At 46.5% G+C, this 16,013-nt stretch overlaps 1 protein-coding gene across 2 annotated transcripts in view; it reads left to right on the top strand.

Moving 5' to 3' along the window:
• Positions 1 to 16,013, top strand: part of TFR2 (transferrin receptor 2) — a 250,474-nt gene that overhangs the window by 178,234 nt on the left and 56,227 nt on the right. For both annotated transcript variants that reach the window (XM_085638512.1, XM_085638511.1), the window contains 4 exons: positions 513 to 705; positions 7,547 to 7,687; positions 8,329 to 8,440; positions 15,242 to 15,364. In XM_085638512.1, the coding sequence (XP_085494638.1) occupies positions 513 to 705; positions 7,547 to 7,687; positions 8,329 to 8,440; positions 15,242 to 15,364 (569 nt within the window). The remainder of the gene's footprint in view (positions 1 to 512; positions 706 to 7,546; positions 7,688 to 8,328; positions 8,441 to 15,241; positions 15,365 to 16,013) is intronic.

The raw sequence follows: 16,013 nt of genomic DNA on the forward strand, positions 1-16,013 counted from the left end.
CCTAAGGGCACTCCTAATATCCTGCTACATTTCAAGTCCTTCTTGCCTGCAAAACCCATCAGCCTGATTGCGATGTACAGATGCTGTGTCGCCATGCTGGTGCCCCCACCCTAGTGTATGTAGCCCATAGCCAGATTTTGTTAAAGGTATACCCGAGTGCAGAAAAATATGCCACTGGCAAATGCTTTTGGATTTGTGTGGACACGGAGTGACATATGAGCAAATTTACCTGCACCTTCTTGAATATGAATGCAAGATGTGTTCTGGTAATTTGTGCTCCTAAACCTTATTTCTCCACCCTATTGGAGTCACAGCACACTTTTTGAAATGAGCATTAAGAATCTGCAATCTGCAGGAAAGTCTTTATATACAGGAAATATGAGCCCACTATTTTTATTTTAAGTAGGCATCCATTTTAAGATTTGTTCATGAGTCAACGACCTCCCACATGGCCGCCATATTGAAGAGGTTGCTTTCTTACATTGACATTAGCCTCCTTTTACTCTCTTCAGCTTTCGTCTTCGGATACCTAGCCTTCCGAGGCTCCTGCCAAAGCTGTGGGGACCCTCAGAGCGATGACGGCCAGTCGGGGACCTACGATGGCTACGAACCGGAGCCGGGGAGCCAGACCCTCTACTGGGGAGACCTCAAGGAAATGTTTCAAAAGTTCCTGAATGACGGCCAGGAGTTTGAGAAGAACATCAGGTGCGTTTTGAGAAGGCCTCCTCCATTGAGTGGTGGCCCGCAGGGCTTCGAACTGTCTGAAGAGAATGTTGTGACCAAGACCATTGACAACACTCAGTGGATTTCTGCAGGTTAAGGGTTTGAATTACACCAGCTCGCTTCCACCTTTTATCTTTCAGAGGTCACCGAATTGAGAACTGCCCCCTTCACATCTAGTTTGGGGGGACTCCAGACACCGACAATGGCACATATAGCCTTTGGTCTATTGGCCGGGACATGCCCAGGATATGTGCCCATGGGAGTTGAGTTTTTCAATCCCAGGGCTTCCTGAGCTCAGCGCTGGCAGAGGGATGAGGAGCTTGTCACCGCTAGAAATACATGGGGGCTGGGGATTGGTAGAGGGATGGGGAGCTTGTCACTGCTAGAAATACATGGGGGCTGGGGATTGGCAGAGGGATGGGGAGCTTGTCAGCTCTAGAAAAAAATGGGGGCTGGGGATTGGCAGAGGGATGAGGAGCTTGTCAGATCTAGAAATGAATGGGGGCTGGGGATTGGCAGAGGGATGAGGAGCTTGTCAGGTCTAGAAATGAATGGGGGCTGGGGATTGGCAGAGGGATGCAGAGCCTGTCACCTATAGAAAAGTATGGGGTCTTTGGATTGGCACAGGGATATAGAACCTGCCACCTCTATGGATGAATGGCCTTAGGGTATCGCACAGGATTACAAATTCTATTACCTGGATACATGAAACTGTCGCTGGCATACAGAGCCTGTCACATATAGGGCCGGAGGGACACAGGAGTTTTGTCAGAGGGATACATAGCCTGTCACCTCTAGAAATGCTTGGTTGCTACGATTTGGAAGAGGAATACAGAGACCTTCACCTCTAGCAATGCATGGGTGCAGTGGTTTGGTAAAGGGGTACAGAGCCTGTCACCCCCAGGAATGGATGGGTCCTGAGGATTGGCACAAGGATACAGAGCCCATCACCTCTAGAAATGCAGCGGATTGGCACAGGGATACAGAGCCTGTCTCCTCCAGAAATGGATGGGTCCTGAGGATTGGCACAAGGATACAGAGCCCATCACCTCCAGAAATGCATGGGTGCAGGGGATTGGTGCAGGGATACAGAGCCCATCACCTCTAGAAATGCAAGGGATTGGCACAGGGATACAGAGCCTGTCTCCTCCAGAAATGGAAGGGTTCTGAGGATTGGCACAAGGATACAGAGCCCATCACCTCTAGAAATGCAGGGGATTGGCACAGGGATACAGAGCCTGTCACCTCCAGAAATGGATGGGTCCTGAGGATTGGCACAAGGATACAGAGCCCATCACCTCTTGAAATGCAGGGGATTGGCACAGGGATACAGAGCCTGTCTCCTCCAGAAATGGATGGGCCCTGAGGATTGGCACAAGGATACAGAGCCCATCACCTCTAGAAATGCAGGGGATTGGCACAGGGATACAGAGCCTGTCACCTCCAGAAATGGATGGGTCCTGAGGATTGGCACAAGGATACAGAGCCCATCACCTCTAGAAATGCAGGGGATTGGCACAGGGATACAGAGCCTGTCACCTCAATAAATGGATGGGTCCTGAGGATTGGCACAGGGATACAGAGCCCATCACCTCCAGAAATGCATGGGTGCAGGGGATTGGCACAGGGATACAGAGCCTATCACCTCCAGAAATGGATTGGTCCTGAGGATTGGCAGAGGAATACAGAGCCCTTCACCTCTAAAAATGGATGGGTGGAGGGAATTGGCGGTGAGATAAAGAACCTGTCACGTTCAGAAATGGATGTACCCTGGGGATTGGCACAGGAATACAGAGCCTATCAACTCTAGAACTGCATGGCTGCAGGGGATTGGTACAGGGAAACAGAGCCTGTCACCTCTAGAAATGCATGGGTGCAGGGAATTTGCGGAGGAGCACAGAGCCCATCACCTCTAGAAATACATGGGTGCTGTGGATTGGCAGAGGAGTACAGAGTCCATCACCTCTAGAAATGCATGGCTGCAGGGAATTGGTACAGGGATACAGAGCTTGTCACCTCTAGAACTGCATGGCTGCGGGGATGGGTACAGGGATACAGAGCCTGTCACCTCACGAACTGCATGGCTGCGGGGATGGGTAAAGGGATACAGAGCCTGTCACCTCTAGAACTGCATGGCTGCGGGGGATTGGTACGGGGATGCAGAGCCTTTCACCTCTAGAACTGCATGGCTTCGGGGGCTTGGTCAGGAATGCAGAGCCTGTCCCCTCTAGAACTGCATGGCTGTGAGGATTGGTACAGGGATACAGAGTCCATCACCTCTAGAAATGCATGGGTGCGTGGGATTGGAAGAGGGACACAGAGCCTGTCACCTCGACGCCTGGATATACTCAGGATCAACATAGGGATCCTTGTGAGGTCAAGAAGACTGCTTGGAAGCTTCAAGGCAAGTTAGAGGAGGCATTTTTAAAACCTGCTTGGCTCTTCTGCACACTGTCCTCGTTGGATCCTGGGGGCTTGAAGCCTGCACCTTAGGGTTCCTTCTCCAATATATCTCCTGGAAGTCCCACTGTCGTGTGCAGATAGGTACATTTAAGTACAAAGAAGACTTGTATGCTACACAAGTTGTGTCTAGACTGGCGCAGCAGCAGTATTCACCACCCGGAAGCCTCCACCACCTGGCAGCCTCTACCACCCGGCAGCCTCTACCACCCGACAGCCTCTACCACCCAACAGCCTCTACCACCCGGCAGCCTCTACCACCCGGCATCCTCTACCACCCGGCAGCCGCAACTACCCGGCAGCCGCAACCACCCGGCAGCTTTCCTGTTTATTACTCAGTCCTTCCTCAATCTTACCAAGAAGGAGCAGAGGGGCCGTTCGCCTTGGATAGCAGCAATACGTTAAATAAGTTCCATATAATAATAAAAGTGATGATGACAGTAGAACTAAAAATGTAATAATTCTTATCGGCTGTTCAGAACCCAAGAGGCCGTCCATCAGTTGTTTTATTGATATGGATTTCTATTGATCTTAAAAAGGAATTCCCCCCTCTCCCATAAGAAACCTGTGATGTCCAGGCCGGTTGGTTCTGGATACGGAAGACCGAGGTCCATATCTATGATATCTCATCGGATCCCGAATGATCATAATAAAACAGAACTGCTGACCAGCGTAACCCGCATTTTCAATAATATCACTCATGTCAATCTTCCCGGGCAGGACCATTCGTTCTGATAGCAGGGGATTTCAACCTACAATATTGCAACCCAGACCCAGTTGATAAAGAGTTTGATGTCGTCACGGAGACCTACTGGGTTATGGGGTCTGTTGCTTTGCTGCTAGCTCCTTTCAAGATTGCTATAATTGATACAATTTATTTCCTATTGAACGGTTTATTGGTGCCAAAGATCAATGGCCAGTTTCCATCAGACATCTCAGCAAAGTCCAGCTGCTGTATACCCAAGTATTGTACACTCATCAATTATTACGAATTACGAGGTATTTTTGAGGGTCACAAGTGACCATAACCCTCTTCTTGTTTGGTTTAACCTACCTCTATCAGTGAGCCAGAGCAGTGAGTAGACGATGGACAAGGAGCTACAGAGGCCGCTTCTTAGTTAATATTCCCCAATGGCAGCATCGTGACCTAGAGTTGGATACTACATTTTCTTTTGGTGACATCAGAGTTTATTACTGATGCTCTAGGCTTCCAGCTGAACCTGCTATATGCAGACGGTCCACAACATAAATTCATCAGGCAGGCGGCGAGGCATAGTGTTACTGAATGCGCTCCATTGAGACGTAGGAAGACTGTCATCAATGGTGTCACCTGGAGGAAAAGTGGATCTGATGGGTAGCCCATTCGAAGGCTCAAATTGTGTGATATAAAAAAGAATTAGAGAGCTACTTCTAAACGGTAAGTCCCCGATAGCTGAAGAAGGATCCCTGTTAAGAACTGGGGTGATTTACAACAAGCATTCCAAGAACAAGATAGACACAGATTCTGGAGGCTAAACGATTGGGGCAATAGGACGGTAGGTCTAAATGTAAACTATCCTGTTTCTAGTGACATGCTTGAAGATATTATATCATTCAATGGGTATGCTTGACTAATTGTTGCAGATATTAACCTCATTCGATAGTCAAAAGAGCCCTGGCCACTCTGAAGTGGGAGAAAACCTCCAGGCTCAGATAAAGTTTGAGGGGAGCTTTATAAAAGTGATCTCGACTTTTGGTCACGTCACATACTAACATTGGCCAGCATGATTCTTAGGTCAGATATTGTCCCGGGTAATGGTGGCGAGCAGAAATAGTCTCCATATTAACAAGTAAAGTCTCAGACCCTGAAAATTAACAGCCCATATATTTTCTAGATTGCCTTGGAGAATTGTTTGGGAGATTGGTTCTACAGAGAGTCCAGAAATTGGCCAATGATCACATGATCCTTCCTCGTTCACGGGCTACTTTAAAAGTGATAAATTGTGATGTACATAGATCTAAGCCTTGAGCAGGAATAACTCAAGACCCATTCCTAACATTCAAGAGTCCTAAGTATTGGCTGTCAGGTGGAAATAAAATCTGAGAAAAAGGTTTACCCTGATTGGAAAAGCCTTGGCACAGTTTAGGGACTTTGATTATTTATGTCTCTGGTTTGCCCTGTCCGGTGCATGATCCAAATAGATGAAATAGACTTATAAATACTCTAATTGCAACCCTTGTTGGTTTGCAGTTGCGCAACCAAGAGGTTGGTAACTTTGCCATCTCTGTTGCCTTTTATGCGGCCGAAACGTGTGGTCGCTGTGAAGTAAAATGTCCGTCCACTATTAAAAACACATTTTTAAAATCTTTAATGTCTCTTCCACAAATCTCTCCCATCTTGATGCTGCAAGGGAGTTAGGCATTTTGAGTGTTCAGGCCCTTGTCTGGATCCGACTCTGGACTAATCTTCGTGGACTAGTGTGCAGAGAGGGAGCGGGTATGGATTGCTTCCACGGTTTAATCATCTACAAAATCAATTTAAAGTTGTACCTGTGCGTGTTTGCTAAACGGATAAATCCCTTTTCATTGCTTTCAGGGATTTACCTATTTATTTCCTGTTACCTATCTAACTCATTTTAATTCTCTCATGGACCATTGATTGATTTTGGTGTTATGGCTTTTTATCTGAATAAATCAGTAAATGAAACTAAATCAATATTAATAACAACAACAATGCAGACAATAATAGTAGCAATAATAATATTGATAGTAATGCTAAAGAAAGTCATAATAAAGCAAAAATAATACTGATAGTAATGATCCAAAGCTGATAATGCTGATAATCATAAGGATGCTGATAGTAATGATCCAAAGCTGATAATGCTGATAATCATAATGATGCTGATAGTAATGACCAAAAGCTGATAATGCTGATAATCATAAGGATGCTGATAGTAATGATCCAAAGCTGATAATGCTGATAATCATAAGGATGGTGATAGGAATGATCCAAATCTGATAATGCTGATAATCATAAGGATGGTGATAGTAATGATCCAAATCTGATAATGCTGATAATCATAGTGATGCTGATAGTAATGATCCAAAGCTGATAATGCTGATAATCATAGTGATGCTGATAGTAATGATCCAAAGCTGATAATGCTGATAATCATAGTGATGCTGATAGTAATGATCCAAAGCTGATAATGCTGATAATCATAAGGATGGTGATAGTAATGATCCAAAGCTGATAATGCTGATAATCATAAGGATGCTGATAGTAATGATCCAAAGCTGATAATGCTGAAAATCATAAGGATGCTGATAGTAATGATCCAAAGCTGATAATGCTGATAATCATAAGGATGGTGATAGTAATGATCCAAATCTGATAATGCTGATAATCATAGTGATGCTGATAGTAATGATCCAAAGCTGATAATGCTGATAATCATAAGGATGGTGATAGTAATAATCCAAAGCTGATAATGCTGATAATCATAAGGATGCTGATAGTAATGATCCAAATCTGATAATGCTGATAATCATAAGGATGCTGATAGTAATGACCAAAAGCTGATAATGCTGATAATCACAAGGATGTTGATAGTAATGATCCAAAGCTGATAATGCTGATAATCATAAGGATGCTGATAGTAATGATCCAAAGCTGATAATGCTGATAATCATAATGATGCTGATAGAAATGCTAAAGAAAGTCATAATAACAGTAAAAAGTGCTAATAATAATAGGAATAATGTTAATAATAATAAGAGTTATGATAATAATAATATGAAATCATTCTAAAAATAATATAACTACTATTAATAATAGGAATACTGATAATAGGGGTCATTATAATAATAGAATAGTTGTGATTATATGGATAATAATAACACTAATAATAGGGAAGATAATGATAATTATAGAGATGATAATAAGGATAATGATAATATTAGGAATAGTTATAATATTAATAGGGCTAATAATTATAGTAGGAATAGTCGTAATAGGGATAATAATTACAAAAACAATAATAGGGATAATAGAAATAATAATATTAGGAATATTGCTAGTATTAATAGTAGTACATACTGATGATGATGCTGGTAGTAATGCTAAGAATAATAACAATAGTAATGGAAATGATGCTGATAACGGCTTCAACTATTCACACAAGCGGAGCCGTCTCTTGCACTTTAATACTTATTGTTCATATTACCTAACTCAATGGTACCCGTGTTATCAACGCTGAAGGATGAGGGTGGCGTCCGCTGCATTCAAACCTAACTCTTGCGCTTCGCACACAGGTATGAGTTGGGCTCGCCCAGGAGAAGTCTTTCATTCCTTTCTGTCTCCCCCTTCACCGTGTCCCTGTAGGTGGGTCAGCAGGAAGAGCCACCCGTCCGGCTCGGACGAGATCAAGGAGCTGGCCCTCGATATCCTGGAAGACTTCAAGCAGTACAAACTGGACCACATCTGGGCCGACACCCACTATGTGGGCCTGCAGTTCCCTGATCGGTAAGAAAGTCATATTAATGGGGTTTCTTTGCTGGGGATTGGCTGAAAGAGTGCATGTTCATGCTGGTCATTGACAAATGTACTTATACTCCCTATAGATTGGCCCATTGGACTTTCACTTCCAGGAAAGGACATATGTGCTCCTCTCTATGGTTCTGATTTGCACATGTCACCCAACGGGTGATGTTCGGCTCTCGGTTTCATGTCAACGCATTGGCATGTCGCCGTGAAGCCGGGTGTGTCGACCTTCTGAAGAGATCGCATTGTCCTGGGAGTGATGCTCCCAATTTGTATACCTTGATGGCTCCAAGATGGACTGCGAAAGGGCATCCAATGAAATCTGCTGTAAAATCAATCCATTGCCCTGGACCTGCAGTCCACTAATGAGGGCTCGTCACATAATCGGGGCCCAGCAGAGTCCGGGATGCACATGTTAACCAGAAATAGGCTGCATTAGTCATAAAATGTCCATCCCTAAAGTTTCTCCTTGTTTCTTGATTTTTGGGGCCATGCTCCCCATAAGTTTTTGCAAGGGGTGGGTGAGTTGACTGCCCTGTTAGTTTTTGGGTGAATACTTCTTCTCTGGCCTTCATATGTGTAAATTCTTCCATTGCCGCAACCCTGCCCCTTGTTTTCCGCAGAAGGAACCCGAACAGCCTCCAGTTTGTGAATGGCAGCGGGGACACCCTGGAGCAAGTGAGACTTGAAGACCCGGAAGTGTACAGTCCTTACAGTGCAGCCGGAACAGTAACGGTAAGGATGGTACAGCAGGGCGGGCCCCTACTCCATCTGTGCCACTAACAACTAATCAGAATGCAGGTGTGTGCCTGCTAGTACACTCTGTGCATCTTATTATATACTATGTACATAAAGATCCATATTTGTTTGGATGTCTGCCACTGAGAGGAAGTGATTGTAGGAGGCTGGCTCAGTATATAGTGTCCGCCTATAGTGAGGCACTGACTCCAGGCAGCCCTTAGTGAAAGTGTTTACGTCCCTGAAAACTAGAGCTCTCAAGGGGTAGCTGTGGAGAGCAGCTAAGGCTTATCCGGGATGGTGTAAAGCGGGTGCATTTACCACAATAGCCAGTCAGCAAGCCTTCACACAGGAAATGACCACACAAGTCTTTATAAAAATACTTTGGTATCTATTATCACAAGCCTAGAACTAACTTGTTATATCTCCTACCCGGAAATATCAAATACACACAAGAAATACTCCAAAAACAGGTAAGTAGCATAGAAAAACACATGGGTCCCTATTGGAGGGGTGAACCATATACTAAGAAAGTGGTATCTGAAGTAAATACCAAAACTAGACTAATACCCTATGATGGAGAAGCCCAGGGGAAGTATGGAACCACCCCAGGTGAGTAGCTAGGGACCCCAAGGCACTCGGGTGCAGGGTAGTTACACCGGGTAAAACATCTATAGGATAACACAGGGTAAGTCGCGTTGGTATTTTCTTGTTTCAGGACCCTTCCCAAAGGACCCCGAGGACACCAATTGGATCAGGGAAGGTTGGAGAGCCGCCCCACCCGTGAATACCCAGGAAAACAGGATACACCAGGGAGCCCAGGAGCATAGGTACAAAGTGGTTAACCGTCTGTTGAAGGCAATAGAGAATCTTGGAAGTACGGCAGCTACAGCGACTCATGGACTAGGACGGAGAAACCCAAAGGTGGAATCTGGACGAGAAGCACCAGAAAGGAGAGGGGACAGAGTCCAAATCACCCTGAGGTGGGCAGGAGGCGCAGGAGTTAAATGCCACCCCTTTTCCGGAGGTACTTGTTGTAGCACAATGGTGTTGCGGAAGCAGCTGTGGAGCCCAGGCAATGATGCAGGAGTTGTCCACGAGCTGTCCCATGACGGTTGAAGATTGCAGGAGCGTCAGTGGCCGGCAGGACCACCAACTAGCCCTGGCAACCACAACAGAACAGTCGGTTTGCAGAAAAAGATGCTTGGTGGCAGACCAGCAGGGTCTGTGGGACTAACCCAGCAAGGATCAGTCAGGATCGCCCTCCGCACGCAGGGGAGCCAGAAGAAATAATTGGAGCCCCCCCCGAGAGCCATCCGGCAGCAAACACAGGGAGTCACAGGGAGGACTCTGCAGCACGCAGGAGATGAAGGGCCACGATTCGGAGGATGCAGGCAGGATGACGTTCTTGGAGCTGTGCGATGCTTGAGGCTGGGGCTTCTTGGAGCTTGAAGATCTTCTGTGAGGAGAGTCAACAGGTCTTGGCAACGGCAGACAGACGCGGTTCACAGGGATGCGGTTCAGGTCTGCTGCAGAGGGATTATAGTCTCCAAAGTTGCAGGGAAGACTGGTCAGGCTTCTTGAGAGCCAACAAACCACCACCTGTGGTGCAGAGCCGAGAGATGTCTGTAGAACAACAGGACTTATAGATTTGCTTTTAACATTGCTAAAATCTAAGTCTGCAAAGTGCTCATGAGTTAAAGGTAGGGACCGGCCTGGTGTGTTATGCATGACATGGGGAACTTCTCCTGTGACGCTCTGAACTTGAAAAGGATTTTATCATTATTTTGGGTAACAGTGACAGTAGGGGGATGTTAAATGTATATGCCCCCCCTGGGAGATTAAGGCCCAACCTTCACTAGCACTCATTTGATCTAACTAGCATTCTTTGGTTAGGCGCCTTGACGCCCATTGGGCTTAGTAGCGCATTATAAATTGGATCTCATTCTCATATATAAACAATGTGAAACAGAGAAAAGGTGGCATCAGGGGATATAAAACTAACTCTATGGTTTGAAATGGAAATAAAAATATGAACAGATGGCAGGAAGTGTTGGAAGATGGGTCCATGGTCCCAGACACTTCAAAGGGAGGTCCCACTGGGTGCACCCCAGTCTTTGGTCAAGTTTAATTCTTTCAATGTAGGTGAAATGCCAACACTAAACTTCTCAAGTTCCTGTCGCAGGTGGGCCTGCCAAAGCCAGGTTCCAAAGTACGTGCAGAACAACTGTGAGTGGAGTGTTTAAATAAGCCAACTATCGAGTGAACAATACCCCCTTTCCAAAAAGGAGACAGTATGCTTGCGGAAAGAGACAAATTCTGGTATAAAATACTGAGAAATTAAAACTTAAATTCAAGGATAGTATACTGGGCAGAAGGCCAGCTGTGGACACCAGTTCTTCTCAACTATTCTTCTCCACCGGCCATTATTTGTCATAATTTCTTCATTTAAAAGGGACTTCACCTGCTGAGTCGTTCAAAAGAATTTTGAAAATATGCTCTGATACTTTCCAGACCGGGTTTTACAGCCGATTTAGGCTCTCAGAGGCGACATCTGCTGCTTTTACTTATGCTTAATGAAACATTTGGATAGAGAAAGGGTTTCTGAGTTTATATCATAAGACATCTGTGCAATGCATTGCGTGCGTAGTTGTAATAATGTCATAGCCATGGTTCATGTATGCTTTACTATTCTTGATATCTGCAACAGGTATATTTAGGTCTCGGCTTAGATAGCGCATGCGCTGTCTCAAAGAGACATGTTGTATTCACTATGTGGGCTTCAGCCCTCCCATAGGCATCCCATTTGCTGTCTCCATTGTCGCTCTCATATTCTTTCTCCCCATTTGTCCATCAATCACCTATGGAAGTGAAGCCATGAGAGGGAGGGATGCCGAAATATTAAATGGCACCATCACAAGAGCACTGAGAATTATTTATGGGCTGCCTGGATTTATCTCTCCGGCGCAAATGAGGTTGGAATTCGGGATACAAGGGCAGGAGCTAGCCAGAAAAAGAGCTTTTGTTAAAACTTGGTTCAAGATAAAAAAAGGGCAGCTAGGAACGCTGAATTTTTACCTGTGGAGAGAAGTGGAAACAATAGGAACTTGCCCAGCCAGATATTACTTGAACACTGCACTGGACCAGCTGGCGCTACGGCAACTCTGGGCAATGCCCGGGACCATGGCTAGCTTCAAGAAAATTGTAAACAACATAGTCAAAAAAGAGTCTATTTTACAAGATAAAGCGACCTTGATAAAACGCTCACATGGCTGGCTTACGATACAAACCTATAGGAAAGCGACTCCTCAAGCCTACCTCCTTTCTAACTTCTCTAGAACCATTAAAGAAAAGTTCATGACATTTTGGTTAGGTCTATTACCGACGGCATACCATCTGCCTCCTTGGCTGCGCCCTCCAAAGCCAGCAATGTGCCGTCTTTGTGGTGAAGGAGAGGAGGACATAGTTCACATCATAACGATTTGCCGTGAGCTGATGCGAGAACGCCGGTTACTACTTAGACCTATCTTTAACAAAAAACAATTACGGTCGTGCAGACAAGCGGTGCTTGCAAGCTTCTCTGGTGAAGACATTCAACTAAGCTGTTGCCTAGTAAAGTTTTTATCTGTAGCTGACCTTTGTTTTAAAAATAAGTGTACTGCAACAGTGTTTTAAGCACATTACCTCAAGCTTTTTTTGCACAAGCAAATGCCCTAAGAAAATCATCAAAAGGTCAATTAAATGGCTATCTTTCCTCCTTGAGGTGGCACTATGCACTTTAAATATGCACTTTAAATCTGCACTCCTCGGCCTGATATCATTCTGCAGTTAGGACTCTGATTAGGGGGGTAACTCTACCTCACGAACTGCTGCTAATATTCCCAACGGAAATGAAGAAATAAGATTATGGGCTACCAAGGCAGGGGGAGTGGATATTCTCTGCAATTTTAAACGTGTGTTTTTAATCAGCTGTTTATTTTTCTTTTTTTACTTTCTTACATGCGTCATGTCTCTTCCTGTGTTTAGACTTCCCTGAGAGAATGGACCAATTACAACTATCTATCCGATGCTCCCATTTTAGCATCTGTTTAGGAACTACTTTTTTCTTTGTTGAAGAGCAATTCACACGAGCACTCGTGTTTTCACTTGCTCTGAGCTCTGTTTCTGTAAACAGCCCTGTAAATCTGTTCTCATCTCATTACATTTGCTGTGCATTCAAAGACCGAGGTCAAATGGATTCCTCAGCCTGTCCTTGGAAATAGCCACAGTCATCGCGATCTGTTTCACAGCGATACAATGTATCTTAAATGAATAACCATACCCGGGGCCCACTCCGTTCATTCGGTGATCAGACTAGTTTTTCATTATTTTGCCATTGTCAGCCTTGGCGCTCGGCTCGACAGGGTTACAATCTGTCTTCCATGAGAAATCATACCTGCCGCCCGCTTCTTTCACTCTATGACCGGACTATAGTTTTTCATTACTATGCCGATCTCTATCTTCACGCTCGGCTTTACAGGGATACAACATGTCTTTTGTCTTACCCACGGCCTGCACCTGCCGCCCGCTCCTTTCATTTTATGATCGGACTATAGTTTTTCATTACTATGCCGATCTCTATCTTCGCGCTCAGCTTTACAGGGATACAATATGTCTTTTATCTTACCCACGACCCACTTCAATTAATTTGTAACAGATTGTTTTTTAACTAGTATGCTGATGTCAGTCACTGCACTCAGAATGCTTACAATTGTACATTGCCTAGACTGCCTCTTAATGGCCACCATCTTAGGATGAGACCCCAGAGCGTTGGCCAATGTGCACACTGACGCTGCGGTTGGCGGCAGCATCACATATCTCTAACGGGGCTTCTCTGCCACGATTTATTATCTCTGAACGCGGCAAGGAGTTAGTTTGGTTAATTCACTCAACTCCAGAAGCAATTGGTAAGACTGTTTGTTCACATCAATGTATTAAGTTATTCCTTTGTCTATTCCCACTGCTCTAATATATTTATATTAATGTTTGGTGAGTGACTCTCATGTCTGTTTTAGTGACGGGCAAGCTAATCAGGTTTCCCTATTTAACCACAAAATCAAGCGAACAATTGTTTTCAAGTTTCTGGGTTTTTAAACCTTTTGGACTTATGTGAGTGTGGTTGATTTTCTCCCCCGCTTGGTTTATACCGTGTGAGATTTAATCTGATTTAATCAGTATATGTGTTTTGAGACTTCTTTGAGAACCTTGTTCTTTCAATGCACATTTTAAGCCCATGTTTTATTTAGTGAGACTATTTAAACTACAGTTTGGTGATTGACGGTCACTTCCCTTTAAGTGACTAGGATAACCACATGAATAAGCGAACCACGGTTTCCGAGTTTCTAGGTTTTAACCCCTTTTAGGTCATGCCTAGACAGCGAATGCGCGGTCTCAAAGAGACGTGTAGTTAGCGTCATGTGATGCAGCTTACCACAAGGCTGGTAAAAATTATGCAAAATGTGGTGAATGTTTTAGCAAATACTAAATGCCTTTTTATTTACCTTCTCCCCACCCGCTGTAAACTCCCTCCCACGTTGCGTTGCTTGCCCCGCACCTTTGCTGTCTTAGTTTTGTCACCCCTGCTGTCAGACAAAAATGTGCTATGACACGACCAGCGCTGGCCACGTCATAGCGCTTTTTTCATGGATTTTCAGCCACGCTGCTATACGAGAAAAAGAGACTTAAACAACGGTAATAACTCTTGCATTGCCGAGACCTATTGGCTTTGCCAGTGTTTGTTTCTTGTTTCTTCGTACCCTGCCATGTCTGTTAAAAAAGTCAAAGGCGTTTCTGGGAGGTGGGTGGAGGGTGCCAGGTCCTAGTGCGGATGGTAAGAATTGGGCAGTGGGGCATTTCTTTGACTTCTGTAGCTGCACCCTCGCTCCTATTCCGTTTAATACAATTTAAAAAGGTAAAAAAATTCAAAGGGACCACCTCGACGGCGGGCCATAGGCCTCCATGCCCCCGGGCTCCCAGGAAGAGCCAGCTGGCACACTGAGGCCCCGGGTCCCCCCCCCCGTGTGAAGAGAGGGCAGGGGTGTGGTGCTGGTGGTGAGGGGCAGGGATGGCTCCAGTGCCCCTCTGGGTTCCATTGAATGACAGCTGGCGCAGAGGCCCGGTGCCCCGGCATAGAGAGGGCAGGGATGGCTTCAGTGCCCATGTTGTCTCCCATGGAATGACAGCTGGCACAGAGGCCCGGTGCCCCGGCATAGAGAGGGCAGGGATGGCTTCAGTGCCCATGTTGTCTCCTATGGAATGGCAGCTGGCACAGAGGCCCGGATCGCCTGCATAGAGAGGGCAGGGAGGGTTCCAGTGCCCCTCTGGGTTCTATTGAATGACAGCTGGCACAGAGGCCCGGAGCCCCTGCATAGAGACAGCAGGGGTGTGGTGCTGGTGGTGAGGGGCAGGGAGGCCTCCAGTGCCCCTCTGGGTTGCAGTGAATGACAGCTGGCACAGAGGCCCGGAGCCCCTGCATAGAGAGGGCAGGGTGTGGTGCTGGTGGTGAGGGGCAGGGAGGGCTTCAGTGCCCCTCTGGATTCCATGGAATCACAGCTGGCACAGAGGCCCGGAGCCGCTGCATAGAGAGGGCAGGGTGTGGTGCTGGTGGTGAGGGGCAGGGAGGGCTTCAGTGCCCTTCTGGGTTCCATGGAATCACAGCTGGCACAGAGGCCCGGTCTTTTGCATAGAGGGGGCAGGGTGCGGTGCTCACTCTCTCCCTACCAGCCCTGCCTCTGACCCGTCACTCTCTCCTCTCACCAGGGCGGGCTGGTCTACGCCAACTACGGCCGCAAGGAGGACTTCCTGCAGCTGAAGACGATGAACGTGAGGCCCGAGAACCAGCTGGTCATCGTCCGGGTGGGCAAGATCAGCTTCGCGGAAAAGGTAAGATGGGTGGGGCCGACCTTCATCCTTCCAGAGATGAGACCCAAGAGCACCCAGCGGGAGAGAGATGAGACACCGGGGCAGGTGAGACAGCGGGATAGAGATGAGGCACAGGGGTGAGACAGCAGGCTAGAGATGAGACACAGGGGCAGGGGTGAGACAGTGGGACAGAGATGAGACACAGAGGTGAGACAGTGGGTTAGAGATGAGACACAGGGTCAGGAGTGAGACAGTGGGGTTGAGATGAAACACGGGGAAAACAATGGGGCGGGGCAGTAGGCAGACAGGAGACACATGGGCAGGAATGAGGCAGTGGGATAGAGATGAGACACAGGGGCGAGACAGCGGGATAGAGATGAGACACAGGGGCAGGGGCGAGACAGCAGGATGGAGAGGAGACGTAGGTGTGAGTCATCGGGATAGAGATGAGACACAGGGGCAGGGGCGAGACAGCGGGATAGAGATGAGACACAGGGGCAGGGGCGAGACAGCAGGATAGAGATGAGCGGGGTCAGGAGTGAGAGCGGGATAGAGATGAGACGCAGGGGCGAGACAGTGGGCAAGAGATGAGACAGAGGGGCGAGACAGTGGGTTAGAGATGTGACACGGGCAGGGGTGAGACAGTGGGATAGCGATGAGACACAGGGGC

The sequence above is a fragment of the Triturus cristatus genome, chromosome 12 (assembly GCF_964204655.1).
Source record: "Triturus cristatus chromosome 12, aTriCri1.1, whole genome shotgun sequence".
Lineage (NCBI taxonomy): Eukaryota > Metazoa > Chordata > Amphibia > Caudata > Salamandridae > Triturus > Triturus cristatus.